General features: G+C 43.4%; 1 protein-coding gene across 4 annotated transcripts in view; it reads right to left on the bottom strand.

Annotated features, from left to right (window-relative positions):
* OPN4 (opsin 4) overlaps positions 1–22280 on the bottom strand; it is a 37543-nt gene extending 15263 nt beyond the window's left edge. For 3 of the 4 annotated variants that reach the window (XR_013986147.1, XM_081004998.1, XM_081004999.1), the window contains exons 1-6: positions 21911–22280; positions 11944–12086; positions 7778–7911; positions 6961–7164; positions 3466–3637; positions 1216–1377 (exon numbers count right to left, since the gene is read on the bottom strand). Coding sequence is in view for 3 of the 4 variants with exons in the window: in XM_081004998.1 (XP_080861124.1) it covers positions 1216–1377; positions 3466–3637; positions 6961–7164; positions 7778–7911; positions 11944–12086; positions 21911–22045 (950 nt within the window). In the remaining variant the exon portion in view is untranslated. The remainder of the gene's footprint in view (positions 1–1215; positions 1378–3465; positions 3638–6960; positions 7165–7777; positions 7912–11943; positions 12087–21910) is intronic. The other variant, XM_081005000.1, reaches the window with a different exon arrangement.
* Between the last annotated feature and the right edge of the window lie 931 nt (positions 22281–23211).

The raw sequence follows: 23211 nt of genomic DNA, 5'->3' as shown, positions 1-23211 counted from the left end.
GAAGTGCTATGGAACTGGTCATGTGACTTTCCACTGATAAGCTGTTCCATGGTGTATGAATGATGAAGAGGAGGCAGCCATGACCTTTTCTAATGTTATTGGGGGACAGTGATATGAAGGCACATAAGGCCACCATATCACTGAAGTACAGCAAGTCTGGATATGGTTAGTGTCTGGGTGGAACAACCTGTGTGGCACCAGGGGTTCCACGACTGAAGGAGGGATGGGTGGATGACCAGGCAAAAACCTTCCCTGTGATCTCAGAGAAAGAGGACCACAAGGAACTTATGGCAGCAGTGAAGCCAAACTCCAGCTTGTTTATTTATGGAATTAATATCCTGCCATTCCTCCCCAAAGCTGAAACAAGCATCAGCCAGCCAACATTCCTGAGCTTAAGCTGGAGATACATTTCTTTTGTTTTGCTCTGATCAGAAGCTGAGTTACAGAGTTCTGCCCCGGTTGAAACTTCCAAGCCAGCTTCAAGAGCCATCCACAGATATGATTTGAGCTTTCTGGAGATGATTTCTGCAGCCACAACAATGGCATCTTTTTCAGCCATTAATAATATGGGCTTTCCCCCCTAGGTAGCTGTGACTTTATCTCTGTTACAGTCTCCTTGTCAAAGCATCCCTGGGGATGGTGGAACGGGTGGCATCATGTGGAAAAAGGTGTTTGGGGTTTGTTTGTTTTTTGCATGTCCGCACTGGCCAGTATCCTCAATTCCAGGTAAATCTAAAAAAATGTGTCTATAAGATCAAATACTGTACCGGGAGTTGGGTGGCTAACACATGCCACAATTATAATCTCCTCTACTTTGGTTACAGCTGCCGATTATAAGGAACTTCCTGCAGTAAAGCACCTGGATTCATTGGTTGGCCATTTGTGGTGTGCTTCATTCACTGTTTCTGTTAGAATCATAGAATCATAGAATCATAGAGTTGGAAGAGACCACAAGGGCCATCGAGTCCAACCCCCTGCCAAGCAGGAAACACCATCAGAGCACTCCTGACATATGGTTGTCAAGCCTCTGCTTAAAGACCTCCAAAGAAGGAGACTCCACCACACTCCTTGGCAGCAAATTCCACTGTCGAACAGCTCTTACTGTCAGGAAGTTCTTCCTAATGTTTAGGTGGAATCTTCTTTCTTGTAGTTTGGAAATGTTCTCATTTCATTTCCCCCAGGCCCCTTGCAGACATAACAAGATTTTTTGATTACCCTGCAAAAGCCAGCAAAGCTACCATCGAATATGGAGACCAGGAGAGGACATAAAGCAAGATGATAACCAGGGCTACTTTGGCCATTTTCCATTCATTCGTCATCCTCTGGGACAGCCTTTGAGATTCTTTTGTACCATCTGAACTGATGGTTTGAACAGCCCTGAGGAAAAGAACATAACATGAATGAAGGAACAAAAGTGAGGTCTGCTTACGCAGAATGCCACTTGTTTATTTATTACTGGCTCAACGCTATTTATATCCAAAGGTCCACTTTCATGAATGGAAGCACATAGATGTGTTTGTGTTGTCAATTTGCCCTTTTCACAGATGCAGCTTCAGCAGTCCCTGAAAAGCCATTTGGGAGGGTTAGGGGCTCTCAACATAGGAAGCCAACTTGTACTGAGTCAAGCTATATGTGCATCAAACTCAGTATTGTCTCTGACTGTTTTGGTGGCTCTCCAGAGTCTCAGGCTCCCATCATCAGCTTTTTGATATTTCACCAGAGTTGAACTTTGAACCTTCCACAGGCAAAGCACATCTGCACTGAGCCATTATGGTCCCTCCTTCTTCTGCTCTGGAGCAGAATGCAACATGATGGAGGGAGCTGCGTCTGGGGCAAAATCACAAACTCCAATTATATGAGAGTGCTTCTGCTTCTGCATGTGGATCTTTGAGTGCAAGCATGTGGTTTTCTTTCCCCAATATAATCAGTCACAAGATTTTCATCCACAAGAAGCAGCTGGTAAATCGGGCATGAAAAATTCAAATCTTCGGCATGTGCTGCCAAAACCTTCATTATCTTGCCAGGCTCATCCATCAATACAAGCTCAAAACTGTTTCAGAGATGTTGATTTGTTATCGTTACCAATAAAGGGACCCTAAGAATTACAGCTCTGAGACAATGAGGGTGCCAGAGATCTCTAATATTAGCACCTTCAAAAAAACTACATTTCACAACTTCTTCAGGGCAAGTGATTTTCAGTGAGGTTTAAGCCTGCAGTGTAGAACTGCCCATTGTGTATACCCCTCAATCTGAGTGTGCAGTGTGCATGCAATGCCATTTTCAATCTGATCATGCTGCAAAGGTGTCAAACTTCTACCCTCCCTTCTTCCTGTATCATTCTTTTTTCACTTAACATGCCTTCTCCCCATCTTCAGCTTTATGCAACAAAAATGCAGGTGTCATTTCTTATTAGGTGGGATAGCACAGTTGGTAGAGCAGGAAACTCTTAATCTCAGGGTTGTGGGTTCAAGCCCCATGCTGGACAAAAGATTCCTGCATTGCAGGGGTTTGGATTAGATGACCCTCAGGGTCCCTTCCAACTCTACAATTCTATAGAATAACAATCATAGAGTTAGAAGGGATGAGGATCATCTGGTCCAACTCCCTGCAATGCAGGAATATGCAGCTGCCCCATACAGGGATCGAACCTGCAACCTTGGCTATATCAGCACCACATTCTAACCAACTGAGCTATCCAGGTTCTTGATGATTCTGATTCCTGTAGATGACCACACATTCTCCTCATTCCTTCCTGTGCCTATCAATCCTGGGGAAGGATTCTCCAAGACAGCTCTCAACAGCAGCAGAACAAATTGTGCAAACTATGAAAATAGAAGCAAACTGGACTAATAATGATGCTTTAGAGTAGACCCACTGTAATCGATAGGACTTCTCAACCAGTGTGCTCCAAGCATCAAGGGAGTCTGGATCTAATCCATCGTTAAGTGCTTTCAAAAGAATACATTAAATAAAGCAAAATCTAATAAAAAAGATGGGAAAGGGGGACAGACACAAAAGAAGGGATATAACCATTGGCAGAATTTATACAGGTTGCAGAATTTTGCTTTCCATGTTCGTTTTAAAGCAAAGAGTACCAACAGCTCTGAATTAGATTTACCTTCCATCCAATACATCATGTCAGTTCTTAATTGCAACCCTGGTTCTCATTCATCTTTGTAAATTAGACTCAAGTAAAATCTGATTCGTCTCTGTCTGTTCCAATCCTCGGATAATTCATGGAGCTATTCTCCAAATCAGACACCCTAATATCTCTCTGAAATCTGATCCAAGTGCCTATCAAAATGATGTGGGAACTTGGTACAGAATCTACAGCCGTTTTTGCCTGCACTTCATGTTCCTGTTTTGTTTCCTACTGGCTGGAGGTCACAACTTTGGGGGGAAGGGGGTGGGGGACAAAGTAACCTTCCACTGACGCAAACAATGGGAAGCACATGCGTGACTCACCTGTTTGTATTCCGGATGGCTCTGAAAATGAAGAAATAGCTGTATATGATGGCAATTAGGGGAATGAAGAACACAAAGCAAAAGAGAAGCATTGTGTAGGCACGGACCGATGGGGTGAAGGTAATATAATCCCAGGAGCAAGATGTCAGGAGGCCTTCCGGAACATAAGCACCTTAGCAGAAAGACAAGGGGGGGAAATAAGCTTTTCCTCCAAAAGTTATTGGAATTTAAATTTAAAATGCAATTAGAAATTTAATTTCAAGCTTACTAAAGCTGTGCAATAATGCTGTAATTCACATTTTGTTTGCTTGCTTTAGAAAGTCTGTAGTTAACTCATAGGATTCATTGCCGCGTAATCTTGTGGCAATTTAACAACTAGCAAATTTATATTCTGGACTACATTTTTGTGGACTACATCCCACCTTATCAGATCCATGAACTGTTTTCCTGTTCTGCAGATCAGCAATAGCTAATACTATGGACCAAGACTAGATGTCTCTGTATAAGACAGTTTCCATAGGAAGGGAATAGTGAAAATCACCAGTATGCTGCACATGTGCAAGTGAGTTGTGCTTGCACAAGGGACTTCCACTTACGGAAGAGCACCTTAGGATGCAAGCTATTGCACTGAGGTGATTAATATCCTGAAACTGAATAAAGACAATAATACTGGTCCATTATGAATTTGTGTTACAGTGTAAACAAGTTCAGTGCAGCTCAGATCTGACATTGTCCTCTCCTTGCTTCAGCTCCTAGAAGACTCCTGGTGTCCCATTACAGAGATGCTTTTTAATTTATCAACCTTGCTCTGGCCACAAGCTAGATTGTGCAGACTGACACCTCGCTATTCCCTGCTGCTAATGGAAGAAGGTTTATTTGATAGGCTTTGATGAACAACTAACACATCTCCTTTTGTTGGCTAAAAAGAACCATACCTCTTGTGACCAAGCACAAGATGAAACAGATTATTAAAGCTCTCGCTAAAACCACCAGCAGAATAGAAATTAATTTGGTACATATAATTAAGTTTGCGGTTAAATAAACATTGTTTTTAAAGAAACACAAAAGAAATAGGAACTATTCTCCTGATGGATGTTGTGTAGGAATGCAGTTAACTGCGGACATTAAACTGCTGTAGCCTGGGCGATTCCCAGCATTCCTACCAATAGGAATATCCCAGGCCACAGAGAGGTTAGGCTGGCCTCAACTAGAGCCAGGGCTTTCTCGGCCGCGGCGCCAATCTGGTGGAACGCTCTGTCACAAGAGACTAGGGCCCTGCGGGACCTGACATCTTTCCGCAGGGCCTGCAAGACAGAGCTGTTCCACCAGGCCTTTGGTCAGGGCGCAGCCTGACCCCCTCCTCTGGCAATCTGCACAGAATTTGGCTTAATGGTTGCCATCAATTTGATTTTAATTTGATTTTAATTAATTTTATAATGAATGTTTTTAGAATGTTGGATTATTTTGATTGTTGTTAGCCGCCCTGAGCCCAGCTTCGGCTGGGGAGGGCGGGATATAAATAAAATTTATTATTATTATTATTATCTTTTCTGTTTTGGGAAATGTCACACCAGATGTTGAGCCCAGCTTTCCCTATTGGTCCCGTGAGAGTGCATATTTTGGATACAATGAGAATCTAATTATAAACCAGTGATTCTAATACTCTGTAAGTGATTATTCTGCTTCATCAAATTATGCCTCTTTTTGAAGTGCGCTTTCTCATATTGCCCTCGAAAGCTATTCGTGAAACGAAAGAGTCTCTTGTCAAAGCAACTGAAATTTGCTTTTGGTGCATCTTGCATGGATAACGCATATTGAGTTGGTTTTTATGAGGCCTCAGCCCTGGTCAGCTTGTTAGCCACACAGAGACCTTTGCCACAGGTGACATGACAGGAAGGGCAGGAGATTTGCAGGTCCTCATTGGCCAACAAATCAATCTCCACCATTTGGCACTCCAGGAAGACTGCAGTTGCTGCAGCAAGGTATTCCATAGCCCTCCTCCCCATGCAAGAATGCTCGCTCTGAGCTGAGATGTCCTCAGAGTCTGCCTGTGCCACTCCTGTTTTCCCAGAGCAGAGATAACAGTAGTAAACAAGTAAACTAGTAAACTCTTAAGCTTATTATTATTATGATTATTTGTAGTAACAGCCCACCCATCACCAAACAGTCCCAAGGCAGGATACAAAAACATAACAATTCAAATGAGTACAATGTACAATTAAAATCATAAAATAAAACCCACAAACACAACCAATATCAGAGCGACAAAGCAGCAACACAGAAATGCAATGTACAGCAACGCAGGATAGGGGAAGATGTCCACTCAGTCAAAGACCTGGGCAAAAAGGCACATCTGTCAATAAACATGTGCTGATAGTGCAAGGCACACCTGATTCGAGCTATTTTCCATGTGCTCCCTCCCAACTGTGGACTTTATTTTGAAATGCTACGTAAATTAGGATATGGTATGGAAATTCTGTTTCACAACTAGATGGATTGGAGGAAATTAGCAGGCCAACTCTTCAATTAGGTTAGGAAACAAGCTCTGATTGCCCTGTAAAACCTATTACAATGTTATCCTCATATTATTTCTACTCCGTATGATTTGCTATGTGCTTTATTGCTTCATGATTCTATGTTTTGATTAAAAGCTCAGAACATCATTCTCTTTCGCATGAAGATAGCAATATGCTTTGAATGGCACATTGCACATCAGCAAACCAACAGAGCTGTTTCAATTACAATTCTGAGTTTCTTATTTCTATCTATGCTCTACTCCCTATCTCACTGGGTTGCTAATGAACAATTTGAACTTTGAAATAACAGTAGAGCACTGGCCGGGTAAACCCTAACACTGATTGGATCTCCAAATTAGCACCTGGGGGGGGGGGGAGAGGCAATGAATATTAAATTTTACTGCCCCCCCCCATAAACGTGCACCTAGCACCCCATCTCTTTGACATACTGTGAAAACTTAACCTTAGAGCACAGCAAAGTAGTAAAATGTTGGGAACTGGATCAAACACACATACTATTCCACGTCATCAAGGCTTTCAGTATGGCCCCATTGTGAACAATGAATCTATATGAAAATCAGGAAAATATCCTGTATTTATTCATGCCTATTACTTATGCTGTTCAGCTCAGCTTGAATGCAGAAGGTTATGCAAATGTTATGCAAGATGCCCCCCCCCCATTATTTTTCATCCCTGATTTTATCTCCTCTTTTCTCTGTAATTCGCTAATGAGTTTCCCAGCACAGGCGTCACTGCAATGTAATTGAACGGACCGTAAGCACTACAAAGCTTTTCCCCTTGGTTATATGTCTTAGAGATTTGTTTGCTCCGAACCCGTCTCCCTTACAGAGAATTTCTTCCTGTTAAATATGTAAATCCTCTTTCATCTGTCACAAGCTCTAAAAGGCCCATTCTATAAATTCCTGCTTTTCCTCTCAGTATCAAGTAATCAGATTTTTAAAAATTCTGTCTCACTTACTCCATCCAAAGAAGGGAGGAAGGCTCCATGCTAAGGAATACAGCCAGACTCCTAACAGGATTAGCAAAGCTTTCTTCTTAGACATTACTCCAATGGAAGCCAAGGGTCGCGTAATCACAAAGTACCTGTCCAGGGCTATCACTGTTAGAGTGATCATGGAAGCGATGCCGAAAAGCGCTCCGCAGAAAGCGTACAGCTCACAACCTTTCCAGAAAGAGCACAGCAGAGTTAGCAGGCAAATCAAAATGCACACTTATTTTACTTTATTTAATCATATACACTAGGTGAGGGTAGGAAGGGACTTATTCGCCATTTCGATTTCTCTTGCTTTAAATTCACTTATCCACATTTCCACACCGTTTCATGGTGATGATGATAATTTTAAGTTCTCATTTGAGATTTGAAGCATTTGAGATTATTTTCTCCTAGTATGCACATGTTGGGAAGCAATTTTCACTAATGTAGAGAATTTCTGCAAAGCAATTTCCCCCAATATAATGGGTGGAATATAAGAAATATTTAATGGAAGCCACCCAGAGTGGCTGGGGCAATATTAGTCATCCTCCTCCTCCTCCTCAGGTTACAACAGCAAGGGGAACATCACCTTCAAGTCCCAAGAATGGCTTTTCTTGATCAAAGAGGCAGGGTGTGCGAAAAATTGGGAAACCATCAACAAACTATTATAAATTCCTTGTTAAGTCTTCAGTGACAGTTGATTAAAAACAACAACAGCAGCAGTCCCACTGGCAATCTGATAAACTTCCAAGCCAGCCTGTTCAGTCTAAATGATTTGGGGGACAATCTGTTTCTAACATACCCTTTTCACCAAATACCCATCGTTTGTTGAGACTGCTGGTGAAGAAAACTGGACACTGGGTGACGGCCATTAGGAAATCACTAACAGCCAGGTTGATAATGAACATGTTGGCGGGAGTCCGAAGGCCTCTGCTCCTGTGAGAGAAGAGAGGAGAATGAATGCAAGTAACTCTTAAGAGGGTGTCAGGGCTACGGCCTCATCTGCACCTTACATTGAAAGCAGTGTCACACCACATGACTTCCTCAAAGCATCCTTGGGACTGTTGTTTGTTAAGAGGTCTCATTCCCCTCACAGAGCTCCACCTCAGAGTGGTTTAACAGTAAATCCTCTTCCCAGGGAGCTCTGGGAATTGTAGCTCAGGGTTAACAACTCTCTTCACCCATAAGAAATGACATTTCCCATAATTCTTTGGAGGAAGCCATGACTATTTAAAGTGGTATGACACTGCTTTAAACATGCAGTACAGACTAAGATGTTCAAAACAAGCAGCAAGACCCCCCCCCCCAAAAAAAAGGTAAGCAACTTACGTTACCAGTGTGGGCAGATTCGTATTTTCACACACACACACACACACACACACACCAGAAATTGAATTGGAGCCCCATCTTTACAGCAGGGGTAGCCAACTTTTGTGTTTTGGGGTGCTTCTGTATTCTGAAGATATTGGTCCAAAGGTCTGAGGTAGATTTTACCAAGGCAACTGAGATGATCACGAGTGAGGGCTTCCCAAGACACAGGCTTTCATCTATCAGTACAGCCTTCCCAGTTATAGAGAAATGCATTCAGGCAGAGCATTGCCTACAAATAGGTATATTTGCATGATATGTGCAAAGGAAGCTCATTCGTAGAGTATCTGCTTTCCATGGAAGAGGTTGCAGGTTCAATCCCCTGTTCAACCTCTCCATGTAGGGCCGGGAATGTCCCATGGTTGAAGCCTTGGAGAACCGGTCCCAGCCAGTATAGATAATATTGAGCTGCAAGTGAAAGGGTGGTGCTGTAAAATTTGGTAGGGCCACCAGTTGGTAGTGGTCAACTATTCACAACAGAGTGGCGCACATGGACAGGCTTTCACCGCTAGCCCAGTGACACAAATAGAATGCCCGCCTCTCTGAATGCTCTGTCCTACATTTCTCCGCTGCTGGTGATTAACGGGAAATTAAAGCAGATGTACTATGGATTTTCTGCATCTGGGTCATATTGTATAGGGAGGCCATTTTCCACTGCTGGCCAGATTAGCAGCAGTTTCCAAATACAGGGATTAGAGTCAATGGTTTTGTATGTGTTTTAATCACCAGCAACATTAATAACTGAAGAAGGTCCCTTCTTTTACTTTATTCTGCTGGCAACCTACACTATTTGAGGAAAAAAACAAGGAGGAAATGTCATGGCCCCAGACCCTGAGCCCTCAATTCCTGAGCAGTCATAGCACCAAGGTGGAAATGGATGCACACCTAGCTCATCCTGGGTAGACCTGGTGTGTCACCAGATTCCACACCTCACCCCCCAAACATCAAGGATGTACCTTCATCTATGGACTCCGAAGAATGTTCTAATGACCCCTTCAAGGATCAAGGTAGTATCCATGGACCAAGTCTGTGAAACCCCAAACCTCACAGCCTGAAAGGAGCACCAAAGGATGCTTGTCCTTTAACTACCTATAAACCTTCAGTGGACCCTTGAGAACAGACCACAATGCTCTAGCACAGGGGTCCCCATCCTGCAGCCCATGGGCCAGAAGCAGCCCACGGAGGCTGTTTAACCGGCCCACAAGCCACCCCCTGAACTGAGCTGTCTGCTCGACGATTCCCTGCATGCTGCGCTAAACCAGCAGAGTGCGGCACGGGGACTCTCTTCCATGGCTCCAGAAATTGTGTCTGCGCATGTCCGCTGCGCCGAAAATTGCTTCTGTGCAGGTGCGATTTCCGGCACCGCGCTGTGCTGGTCTGGCCCACGGAGGATCTCTGCGGGAGTGATTTGGCCCATGCCTGGTAAGCCTTGCCAACCCCTGTGTCTAGCAGTTGCACCAAGCTTGTGCTTCTGTAAGAGTGCTGGCCATGGTCCTGAAACTCTTGCTCTTGAACTCTGACCCAGCACCCTTGGCACCCATAGAAATGTAGAGTTGGAAGGTACCTCAAAGGTCATCTAGTTCAACTCCCTGCAATGCAGGAAGCTCAGCTAAAGCATCCATAACAGATGGCCATCCAACCTCTGCTTTAAATCTCCCAGGAAGGAGAGTCCACCACCTTCTAAGGGAGTCTGTTCCACTGTCAAACAGCTCTTCCTGTCAGAAAGTTCTTCCTGACGTTTAGCCAGAATCTCCTTTCTTGTAACTTGAAGCCATTGGTTCATGGGAAAACCTCTGGATTGGAAGAAAACAGCCTTGCTCCATCTTTCATGTGACAACCCTTTAGATATTTGAAGGTGACTATAATATCTCCTCTCCCTCTTCTCTTTTCTAAGCTAAACATACACAATTCCTTAACCATTCCTCATAAGACTTGGTTTCTACACCCTTGATCATCTTGGTCACCCTCCTTTGCACACGTTCCAGTTTGTCAATATCCTTTTTAAATGGTGGTGCCCAGAACGAGACACAGTACTCCAGGTTTGGTTTGACCAAAGCAGAATAGAGTGGTACTATTACTTCCCTTGATTGGGACACTATACTTCTGTCTATGCAGCTTAGAATGGCACGAGCTTTTTTTTGTCGCTGCATCACACTGTTGACTCATGTTAAGCTTGTGGTCTACTAAGAACCCCAGATTCTTTCCACATGTACTACTCGCAAATTGGATGTCACCCATCTTATATTTGTGCAGCTGGTTCTTTCTGCCTAAGTGTAGAAAATGACATTTGTTCATATTGAAATTCATTTTGTTAGTTTGGGCCCGGTTTTCCAATCCGTTAGGGTCATCTTGAATCTTGTGGCATTGAGTCTTCTGCAGCATTAGCTACCCCTCTGAGTTTGATGTCATCTACAAATCTGATGAACATCCCTTCAATTCCTTCATCCATGCCATTAATAAAGGTGTTGAACAACAACCAGCCCAGGACAGAACCCTGTGGCACCCCACTTGTCCCTTTCCCCCAGGATGGTGGTGATCCATTAATTAGCACTCTTTGGGTTTGGTCAGTCAACCAGCTACAAATCCACCTAACAGTTACCTTGTCCAGTTCACATTTGACCCACTTGATATTGGGCAGCATGTGACTGAAGAGCCCCAGTAGCAATAAACATCAAGCTCAATCCCATTACTAAAATGAGACCATACCACAGTTGCTTTTCCTGGCTTCTTCTCATGAGATCTTGACACTACACATCCATTGCTTAATATTCTCTACAGCCTCTGGCCTAGTTCCCATTGAGGTGGTTTACCTTAATCTGAACTGAAACCCTTAAGAATATAGTTGACAACTGAGTCCAGCCATACAAACATGTTTCCTGCACGAAGAAAGCTATCATGACAGGAAAAGGGCTGCGTTTGGACATTACTCCTTGAAATCAAGTTTTCCAAGCAGAGGGAATTTTTTTTTTCATATTGAGGACCACACAACTACACAAGCCCCCCACCCCTCAACCAGCATCCTGCAATACCGCCCAGATATAGGTTAATACTTCATTGAAAAAGTAGGCCTCTGTCATTCCCTTTAAAAGCACAATTAAGAAAGGAAGCCTGTATAATAAATGTATGTGTACATACACACACACACACAGAGAGAGAGAGAGAGAGAGAGAGAGAGAGAGAGAGAGCGCACTAGGGAAACACAAATCAAGATGCCTTGAAAATAGTGGAACATTCTGTAGGCATCAACAGAGAACCGATTTTCTGTCAAGGGCACCTCGTTTCAATACCGTTAAGTTTGTCTTGGAATGGAAACATTGATTCCTCAGGCTCTTTTCCTAACTGCTTTCCTTCAAACAAATGCACACTGTTTATACAGTTCGCCGTTTCAAGAGCTTCCTGAGAACTCACCATGCAGAACAGTTTAAGGAATAAAATGCAATAAGAGAAAAGTGCCCAGTTGAGATTCAAAATTACTGAACTAGATGGATCAACAATATACTAGGATTGTTTCCTAGATACATTCCAATGTCCTCTGGTGCTGCTAGCATGGAAACCTATCCCGGGGAATACTGCGCAGCAGAAAGTAACTGTGTTGAATACCTGCAGAAAGCAAAGATGACCAGGAGGTTACCAAGAGTTCCTGTGATCCCCACTGCGAGAATGACAGCCCCGATGGTATAGTGGGTGGGGGCTGGGACGTTCACTGTCGGGAAAGGGTGTGGAGGATTCAGCATCGTCAGCTCCTAGAGGGGAAACAGAATGGCAGAAATTCACAAAGGCCCTATTGTCTTTCACCCACCAGAAGGGCAGGTATTCCGATGTCTCCTGGCGAGAAAGAAGAAAGTCAAAATCTGGGTGGAGCAAATATTTCAGAGAATATTTTCCAACCAGATTTGCTCATCTTTCAAATGTAAACACTGTAACTATGGATGACGGAGCTGCTTTGGTTTGCATTCACTAAGCTTTAAAGCATGGGAGTTTGTGCAGAAGTAAAGCTAAAAGGACCTCCTTGCCACCGAAAGAGAAAAGAATCCACATGGATCTGTTTTATGTATTAGCTACACCATAAACTTATATCAGCTTTATACATCTCCTCTGCCCCCGAGAATTCTGGAAATTGTAATTTTGTGAGAACTCACTGTTAGGGATCTCTAGGCCACCCTCCTTGTTGCAAAACAATTCCCAGGATTCTCTAGGGAGAAGGAAGGACACACATTTTAGCATCTGGTGTAAATAAGGCTCCAAGGAAGGTAGTAATCAACATCCAGTGAGCTCCATGCCTGTGCTTACTCAGTGATGATAATGATGATATAAAAATAATAATACCCAGGTAATTCAAATACTGTACCAAGAAAAGCTGTCACCTGTATGTATTCAAAGTCAATGGATTTGAATGATTTCAGTACTCCCAGTGAAGGGGACAGAAAATAAGCTGTGCATGGGATGGGATCCCTGATCCACCCACTGGAAATCTTAATTTAGCTATACTCAGCCTGTTCCCCCACAACTATCCCCCTTCTTTTTGCAACTTGCAGCTTGATGCCCTGGGCTCCTTTGAGAGGAAGAGCAGGGCATCCATTCAATGAATGAATGTAGAGTCCTGGAGAACTCAAAAGCTTGCTTGCTATTATGTGACATTTTGGCTGGTCCTAATCAAGGCTTTGCCTAACTGTGCATTTTGGGAATACAGTGGTACCTCGGTATTGGAATGTAATCCATTCCAAAAGACCATTCAAATTCTGAAACGTTCAAAAACCAAAAACTCAATAGCCGACAGCTGGGCCTCAGGATCATGCACTCAGCAGAAGCTGCGTTTCATGTTCGACTTCCGAGGCGTGTTCGAAAACCGAAGCATTTACTTCTGGGTTTACGGCATTCGAAAACCGAAATGTTCATCAACAGAGACGTTCAAAAACCAATGTACCACTGTATTATTTTAGTTCTATGCATCCTCCTATGCATCCTCTATGCTCCTCTATGCATCCACCTCCTGCGTTTTGTAACTTCTAGTTTGACGAAGAGCACAAGAAAACTTGACAGCTTACTCACTTCTCTATCTTGTGACACTTTGGTCGGTCAAAACAAAGGCATTGCCTTACTGTGGATTTTGGAGTTGGTGTTGTTTTCACCTTACAGGCCAATGTTGTGTGTGTGTGTGTGTGTGTGTGTGTGAGAGAGAGAGAGAGAGAGAGAGAATTGCAAAAACACCACCATTCATTTATGTTTAATGCCACACTCTTCAGAAGAACACCATCAATTGCAGAAATGCATCAAGCCCAAAGTGTTCCATCAAACCATTGAAGAATGAGGTGCAAAAAGAATCTTGCATCTAAGGCTTCAGGCCACTTGGTGCCAGTATACTTTCATTGTATTGCTAGGACATGAAGGCAGCATTCAAGCAACAGCACCTTCAGTATAAGAACCCAAACCCCACTTCATGCTGCTACTGAAAACAACTGGGGATAGATGTTTTCCTCTTTAGGAACATCGACACAATTCAAATCGCTCGTGACAATAATGAAGGAAAATGCAAAGAATGTTCTTTTTTTTAATAGGCCTTTCTCATGCAGGTCCCTCTGGGGACCCTTTTGAATGAAGAGGGGTCCTTCCTCGCCTGCAGAAGGACAGAAAGCAGTTTGCTGAAGTTGCTGGAAGGCAGGCACAATGGCAACCTATCAGGATCCCTATCCTGGGAGTCCAAGAAGCTGTGGCTTAGAGTGTAAACCTTAGATGATGAAGAAGAAAAAAGAATGTGGTGGGGTTGGGGGTCTAGGATAAGGCAGGTATTTATAAAATTTATGCATGGAGTAACGGAGGAGTCCCCTCCCCTACATTTCTCATGGCATGAGAATCGATGCAACTGGCTGGCAACAGCATCAGGGCAGTCCAAAGGAAGGACTTCTTTGCATAATGCACTTTTGACTTGTTGGATTCCCTCCTCAAGAAGGGGTGATAACAGTCAGTTTTATTATTATTATTATTTTATTTTTATTTTGCTTTAAACAAATACAGATAAATATAAACAACTGAAATCACAAAAGAAAAATCCTTGATGATAATAATAATGGAAAAGGCAAAAAAACTACAAAAAATATCAAAGGACATGGCATAGAACAAAAGCCATTTTGGGAAAGAAAAAAGAAAAAAGAAAGAGGAAAGAAGGAGAAGGAAGGGGAAAAAGGGGGGGAGGGGAATGAGCCAAAACACAAGAAGGCTTGTCTATTGTACTCTTCCATTGAGGTCACAACAGATCATTATTCTTATCAATTCTCTCTATCTGCATTCCATAGAATCCCTCATCTTGGTATCAGGGATCATTTCCCTATGCACTTTTGACTTGTTGGATTCACTCCGCAAGATGGGGTGATAACAGTCAGTTGCTTAGATGGATAGATTACACAAATTCGCAGGTGTCAGGCCAACAAATAGCTAAATGGAACTTCCATAGTCAGAGGCAGTATACCTGGGCATGTCAGAAGGTGGGGAGAGAAACAGCATCGGTGGGCTGCTGGTTTTGTACTCTGCTTGTGAGCATCCCAAAGACATAAAGCTGACTGTGACTGGAAGCAGAACACCCAACTACTCCACCCCTATCTACTACTCTTGAGGGTAGGACTTGAGGCAATGGCTTCCAAGTTACAACAAAGGAGATTCTGACTAAACATCTGGAAAAACCTTGTGACAGTAAGAGCTGTTTGGTGGTGGACTCTCCTTCCTTGGAGGTTTTTAAGCAGAGGTTGGGTGGTCATCTGTCCTGGATGCTTTAGCTGAGATTCCTGCATTGCAGGGGGTTGGACTAGATGACCCGTGGGTCCCTTCCAACTCTAAGGTTCTATTATTCTCTGATCTGGGAGCTTATTCACCAAAATTGGGGGCAAAAACTCTTCAAATACACCTTTAAATAATTTTAAAGTACAACAACACAGAGTTTTAACAATCTAGTAAAGCTGATCAGTGTACCTCGGCACACTGGGAATGTATTTCCAAAACCTGGTGTCATTTTCATAAGTGATAGTTTAAATCAGGTCCCCCCCCCCATCTCCCACATTTGAAATTCCGTTGTAAAACCTACATAGGCTTGGAATATACTTTGGGCTGCTCTACATTAGCATCCAGAATTGACGCAGTAAATACTAAAAGGCAGAATTGCATATGACAACACTCTCAGATGTTAAAGCTCTTTGCTGAACAAGTGAACTGCGCATTTTAAAGCAGCTTAAATCACATGAGCAAGAAAATCTTTGTTTATCTCTTCTGGGCATATATTCCCCCATTTCATTTTTTTAATGCACACAAAATGAAATGTCAAATCCACCCAGTGGCCAGAAGGGAAATGGTGGCAAAATATCCTGACCCTACTGTGTTTGCATCACTGAACGTTCTCCAGTTTCCCAATATTGACATATAATCCCCTGAAAATATTATGGAGCAAGCCAAGTTACTTTTCATGGGCAACAATCCTGTTGTTGGAGATTTGCTGACTTCTAAAAATAATATACCAATTGCAGAAAACTAATTAAACCTAACAACATGCAAAGAGGAGGCAGGGCCCAGGACTGTCTCTCTATTTTTCTATGAAAGCAAATAAAGATCCTGTCTTGTCCAGCAGTCCTATAGAAAGGAAAGAAGCAGGCTTGCTCTAATGTTTATACACATGCAAAACAAATCCATGAGGAAAAAGCAGGACTGACTCCAAGTCTCAAGGGGCCTTTGACAAAATGCTCCTCCAATCTCTGGCCTGCATAGCTAGAGGTAAAGGAATGAAGGCAGTCACCATCCAGAAACCTATGTTCAACACCACTTTGACCACATCTGCTCTATGGCAGCCTTCTTCAACCTTGGGAACCTTGGGCTCCATTAGAGTATGTTGAATTTTTCAACTTTCAGAGTCCAAAAATGAGGGATGCTAAAAAGTGTTGCAATGGTGGTAAAGGCATTTGTGTGTGTAGATGTGTGTTTTTTTTGTTCAGGATGGTGAACGAGAGTTTTCTTTTTCTCCTTTTCTCTTTAACAAAAACTAAGCTGCTGCTCCAAAGGGACGCGGTGGCGCTGTGGTCTAAACCACAGAGCCTAGGGCTTGCCGAAAAGAATGTCAGTGGTTCAAATCCCGGGATGAGCTCCTGTTGCTCGGTCCCTGCTCCTGCCAACCTAGCAGTTCGAAAACATGTCAAAGTGCAAGTAGATAAATAGGTACCACTCCGGCGGGAAGGTAAATGGTGTTTCCATGCACTGCTCTGGTTTGCCAGAAGCTGCTTAGTCATGCTGGCCACATGACCCGGAAGCTGTACACTGGCTCCCTCGGCCAGTAAAGTGAGATGAGCACCACAACCCCAGAGTCATCCATGACTGGACCTAACAGTCAGGGGTCCCTTTACCTTGGTGAATAAGTAGTAGCCCCACCCCCCAAAAAAAACCAGCAGTTCAAATGAGAAGGGTTTCTATAGACCCCTTCCACCATGTGCTGAAAGGAGCTGATCAGAGCACTAGCTAAGACTGCCCCAGGTGTCTGAGGCCTCTTAACCAAGTCCAAGGCTGCAATCCTGCACACACATACCTGGGAATAAGTCTCATTGAACCCAGTGGGGTTTACTTGGCAAGGAGCCATGTGTAAGGGTTGCACTGTAAGGGTTTTTAAAGGTTGATTCATCCACACACTTCCATCACTTGGTGAGTTATTACTTAAGTACTCTTAGCCAAGAGGGTGAATAAAGGGACCACTGACCATTAGGTCCAGTTGTGGCCGACTCTGGGGTTGTGGCGCTCGTCTCGCTTTATTGGCCGAGGGAGCCAGCATACAGCTTCCGGGTCATGTGGCCAGCATGGCTAAGCCGCTTCTGGAGAACCAGAGCAGCGCATGGAAATGCCGTTTACCTTCCCGCCAGAGTGGTACCTACTTATCCACTTGCACTTTGGCATGCTTTTGAACTGCTAGGTTGGCAGGAGCAGGGACCGAGCAACGGGAGCTCACCCCATCGTGGGGATTCAAACCGCGGACCTTCTGATCGGCATGTCCTAGGCTCTGTGGTTTAACCCACAGCGCCACCCGCGTCCCTAGAGGGTGAATAGTCTCCCTTTAAAAGAGAATTGGGTTTTGAGTTGCCTGTGGGTGTAATATGGCCTTTCAGTCTGTGGGGTTTAACCTGCAGTGGGTGATTCACACATGCAAGTTATTTACTCAATGCTATCATCTGTACTTTTGGCTGGAGTCAGTTCACCCTTTCAAATGTCAGGTGTGGAGAAATACATCTCTATCTGTCTATCTATCTATCTACCTACACACACACACACACACACACACACACACGTTGAAAACAATTATGAGTTGCAGAGCTGTGGGAGGCTTCCACAAAGGGTGTCCCATAGCAAGTCCTGTAGCATCTGTGTCTTCTCCCCAATTTGAGTCTATACATCACATTAAGCAACACATATGGCCACCTTTAAATGCCACACTTTTGCATACTAAAAAAGCACTGGTAGAAATGTAGAGCTAAAATAAAAGGCATACAAGTGACGTAGAAAATATACCTACAGCCGCACATTGTAATCTCAAAGGCCTGCCCTTTCCCCCATTTGCAAATGACATCTCTATTGGACTGTCAAATTTGGGCCACTTTCCACTAATCCGGTCTCTCTTTCTCCCTCCCCCACCAGCTGTTGCCATCTGCTATCCATTTTCATGATGAGATCCAAAAAACCCCAGAAATATATGTGTTCATATAGCACCTAACACGTTCCTTCTCTAATGAACTCTAGCCTAAGTATGTGTAACCGCATGGTCACGTAGTTCCAATTGCAGGGAATCACAAGCAGGGAAAGTGCTTTTGTGCTCATGTCCTGCCTTAAAGAATCACAGAATCATAGAGGGGACCACAAGGATGATCTAGTCCAAACCCCTGCAAGGCAAGAATCTTTTGCCCAACGTGGGGCTTGAACCCATGACCTTGATATTAAGAGTCCCATGCTCTTCCAGCAGAGCTATCTATCCTTGCTTGGTTGGCCATCATGACAGCAAATTGCTGGACTCGACGGTCTCCATGCATGTTCTCATTCTACTTGCTTTTACCTTTCCTTCTCCTCCCCTGTCTGCCACTGTCTCTTGCTCTCTCAGAAAAGACACTGTAAGCTCCTAGGACCTGTTTTTGCAGGTTGACTGGTTGCTCGCATTATTCTGTAAAACACCATGCACATCAATGCTGCTGTGTCAATACATTTCAAAATAAATCCTCATAGTCAAATCCCACTATTTTCCCAAGCTCTTGCCTGCATGCAGTTTGGCACTGTTATTTATCTCTTTTGCATAAAGAGATTTTGTTTCATCTTTTGAATGAATAAATATTACCAGCGGGACCTGCAATAAAACATTGCTTTGTAGAGCGTTCTGGTTCAGCAGTGCAGGATTTGGGTGGTACGGGTTTTTCCCTGTACAGAGCACTGAGCCGAAGGGTTGCAAAATATTATTATTAATAATAGTAGTAGTAATAATAATAATAATAATAATAATAATAATAATAATGAAACCTATATTTATATGGGTACCTACTGAGAAGAAGAATAAAAAAGCAACTGCATGAAAATGAATTATTGTGAAAATAAGAAGTATTGCCATATTACCAAAGTCCGCCTGTGGCTCCAGTTACCAATCTCCTTTTCCTAGATGCTATGTTCCATTCCTGCTCCCACCCAGTTAAGGCAGTGAAGGTCCTGTGTAAGTGTCTGGAGGCAGCTGGAGGATGGATGGTGGGTAATGGATTGAGGTTGAATCCTGACAAGACAGAAGTACTGTTTTGGGGGGACAGGGGGCGGGCTGGTGTGGAGGACTCCCTGGTCCTGAATGGGGTAACTGTGGCCCTGAAGGACCTGGTGCACAGCCTGGGAGTCATTTTGGACTCACAGCTGTCCATGGAGGCACAGGTTAATTCGGTGTCCAGGGCAGCCGTCTACCAGCTCCATCTGGTACACAGGCTGAGACCCTACCTGCCCGCAGACTGTCTTGCGAGAGTGGTGCATGCTCTAGTTATCTCCCGCTTGGACTACTGCAATGCGCTCTACGTGGGGCTACCTTTGAAGGTGACTCAGAAACTGCAATGAATCCAGAATGCAGCAGCTAGACTGGTGACTGGGAGTGGCCACCGAGACCATATAACACGGGTCCTGAAAGATCTTCATTGGCTCCTAGTATGTTTCTGAGCACATTTGAAAGTGTTGGTGCTGACCTTTAAAGCCCTAAATGGACTCAGTCCAGTATACCTGAAGGAGCGTCTCCACCCCCATCATTCTACCCGGACACTGAGGTCCAGCGCCAAGGGCCTTCTGGCGGTTCCCTCGCTGCGAGAAGTGAGGTTACAGGGAACCAGGCAGAGGGCCTTCTCGGTAGTGGCACCTGCCTCTGGAACGCCCTCCCAGCAGATGTCAATGCAATAAACAACTATTGTACTTTTAAAAGACAACTGAAGGTGGCCCTGTTTTTAATATTCGGTTGGAAGCCGCCCAGAGTGGCTGGTGGAAACCAGCCAGATGGGCGGGGTATAAATAATAAATTTAATATTATTATTATTATTCTTTCCCACACCCAATTTCCAACCCACCATCAGAATTCTATTGCTACTGAGCATGCTCCATCCTCACTGGGCAGTTCTGGGGCTGCCCCCCAAAGGTTGTTTCGACTTCTGCAAGCCTCTGGTACTTTTGCAGACAGACTCTTGTGTGTGAGTGGTGCCGGTTGACTTACATAAGGACCAGCACTAGCAGAATTGAATCAGCTATTAGTATATATCATAAGATTGCTATGCATTTTTGATCTTGGGTTGTATCCAGTGCCGGAGTAGACCCATAGAAATGAATGGACATGACTAACGTAGTTTCATTAATTTCAATATGTCAACTCTGAGGGGGACTTAGTTGGATGCAATCCCTCATATATATCCTCCATTTACAATTAACACGCACATGATTTAAACAGAAAACTAATTACTGTATGTGTTGTATATTGCTGTAATTGTTGTAACCTACCCTGGAACCTAAGGGTGTAAGACAGGTTAATAGTAATAGTAATAATACTGAATTCACCTAAGACAGTGAAAGATTTTTGTACATTTTGATGCTCATGCAAATGATCATCTTACACAACAACATAATGTCAGAGGAGAGAATTCACAGAAGATGCATGGAGAGCTTGCTGGCTCAGAAGCCCATCTGAATTTTTCAGTGTGTTTTCTCCTCTGAAGTTATGTGAGCAGACCACTTGCATGAACAAGACGGCTGCCAGAAGTAATAGACGACTTGGCCCTCAGAACACTAATTTCACTGATAGCCGTGCCAAAACCCATTCACAAAAGTTAGAACTGAAAGATTGCAAGAGGCAGTTTGAAAGATGGAAGTAAATTATGTGCGGCAAACTGTGATGCATGCCCATCACTTCCGAAGTGTAGCATAACACTTACATAAAACCATACAGTTTTAATTCACGGCATGCAATAATCTCTCCACCAAGCCTCTTCACAGCATCCAACAAAGGAGCCCACTCCCTGCTTAATTTGAAAGTAATTCTTCGTTTTGTTTGTTTCAACTTTAAAGACTATTTAAACAGTGGACAAATGTTACTAATCCCCTGTCCAAAGTGAGAGGGTGAGAGATGGGGCATTTTACTTTTCAGAACTCCTGTGATAAATATGCTCCACTCGTTTCCTTAAAAACCAGCAAAATGATCACAAGGTTACAGGTAAAAATAGAAATGGCAGAAATGATTTTTTAAAAAAGTCCTTTCCTACTTTATGAGGATTATAGAGAGTGTATTTGTAGCAAGAGCTTTGATAGAAAAGATCCACATTTGAAGCAGAGCCACCACTTCTACTTCCTATAGAAGCTCATGCTATAATAAAGCCGTGTTTCCAAGGTGCCACAAGGCAACTGCTTTTGCTGCAAGAGACCAAGCTAGCTGCCCTTTCGGAATTTCATGAAAGCATTTCCTTCCTATTGAAAGTTTCTAAAAGGCCTTAGAGGAGGACTCACTCAACAAGTGAATAAAAGCACCACGACCATCACCCGGCTGCCGACACATAGCAGCTCTGACTCAAGAGTCGCATTAATTGACACCCATGGGCTGCCACTCATTTCTCCAACGGAGTCAACCAATTGTTTCAGAAAAGGGAAAATAGTTTTGAACCTTGCAATTCAGTAGTCTATTTCTGTTCGTGTGACCCTGACCACATTCTGAACAATGTTTCTCTTCTTCTACTTCTGCAAAAGCCGTAAAAAGGCAACCTGCATTCTTCTCGGTGGAGAAATCACCAGTTTTAGCACAGACAGGTCACCCACCTTCTGACTACAGAGGTCTATTTGCAGTTCCACTGGCGATCTTTAAACAAATTCCGTTCCTGCTCCCCTCAAGTTTTCCTTGAAGATGCTCATTTGTGAATTGCTAACTTTACACAGGTAAAGGTCACACACACTCTTGCCTGACCCAATAGTTCCTGCACAGTTCCATTAAAACTGGGTGCTATTACCACCAGTCTAAACTTTTGCTATATAGGCTTAAATCACCGACAAGCAATTTCTCGGTCACACTTACTGTCGGGGTTAATGGAGCCAGGTCCACCAGCTTGAAGGCATTTGCTTCCGAGTCATTCAGGAAATCTACGACTCTACTGTGGTAGGAGTCCGTAGGTGGGTATGAGGTGTCTCTTTGCATGGACTGCGTATTCATATGGGTAAGGTCGAAACCATTTACCCAGGAAATGCCACCAAAACGAACCAAAATCCCTCTGCGTAGGACCCTTTAATTGATCGGCACAGTTTCACCCATTTTCAACTTCTCAAAAAGACTTGTCTGATTTCTCTCTCCCAGTCTCTTCTGAAGCTGTACACAATCCAATGGTGATTTTTCTCTCTCTATAAAGCCTCAGAGTCCCTCTTTCGGTCTCTAAGCTCAGCAAGAGGCAGCAGCGATGGAAGCAGCTTTCTATTTAAATATGAGAGCCTGCAGATTGTGCACATGCCCAGTAAGATCCTGATTTGTCCCATGCAAATTCAAGGCAGCAGCGTAACTATTTCATCAAACCAATGGGCATTTCAGTATAATGTCTCTTCCCATTGTCCCTTGGGCAAATTTGAGACATGGTAAAAAAAACCCTCATCAGCTTAATATGATGGGAGAAATAAAAGGTTGGTCTCATTCCAAGCTGGCCTCACTTTTTGTCATTTTAAAACGTACGTGTGTGTGTGTGTGTGTGTGTGTGTGTGTGATATTCATGCATCTACTCCTTTTGCAGCCCTGGCACATTAATTAGTCTATACCTGATAATAAGATGTACTCTGAATACAAAAGGACATGATCCAGCTAATAAGCAATTTTTACAAGTGCCACTGATATTTCAATGGGAAAGTGTTAAGCATGTTGCTCAGGCAAATTCCCCCTGAAATCACTCCCTGGCTGGATCAGGCCCCAAGGGTCTAATGGATTTAGTTATGAATCTATCTATGTATGTGTTAGTGGGTTTGCTTAAAAATCTAGGTCAAAATTAATAAATGTCCTACTTTCAAGGGACAAAGAGAGAGAGAAAGATGAGAGACTTAAATATTGTAACATTAAAGCAAATGCAGTTTGTGCAGCATTGAGGTCCCTTTGGAGTCTTGATTTAAACACAGACAGAAAACATACTTTAAAACAAATGCTAAAAGATCCTTCATCCCCCATCACATCAGCCAAGGGCTCAGTACCGTATACTGAGAAGTGCGTACACATAACGAACAGACAGGGTTGCCCCCTAGAGATGAATTGATTTTGAAAATGCTATCCTGTTACGTTGTTAAAATGTCCTGGGCAACTTTTGACCTGCTAAGTCAAATGAGCCTGAAATGCACTTAATATTT

This window comes from Podarcis pityusensis (genome assembly GCF_964106645.2).
Source record: "Podarcis pityusensis genome assembly, chromosome: 5".
NCBI classification, from domain to species: domain Eukaryota; kingdom Metazoa; phylum Chordata; class Lepidosauria; order Squamata; family Lacertidae; genus Podarcis; species Podarcis pityusensis.
This window is presented reverse-complemented; position numbering and strand designations above follow the sequence as displayed.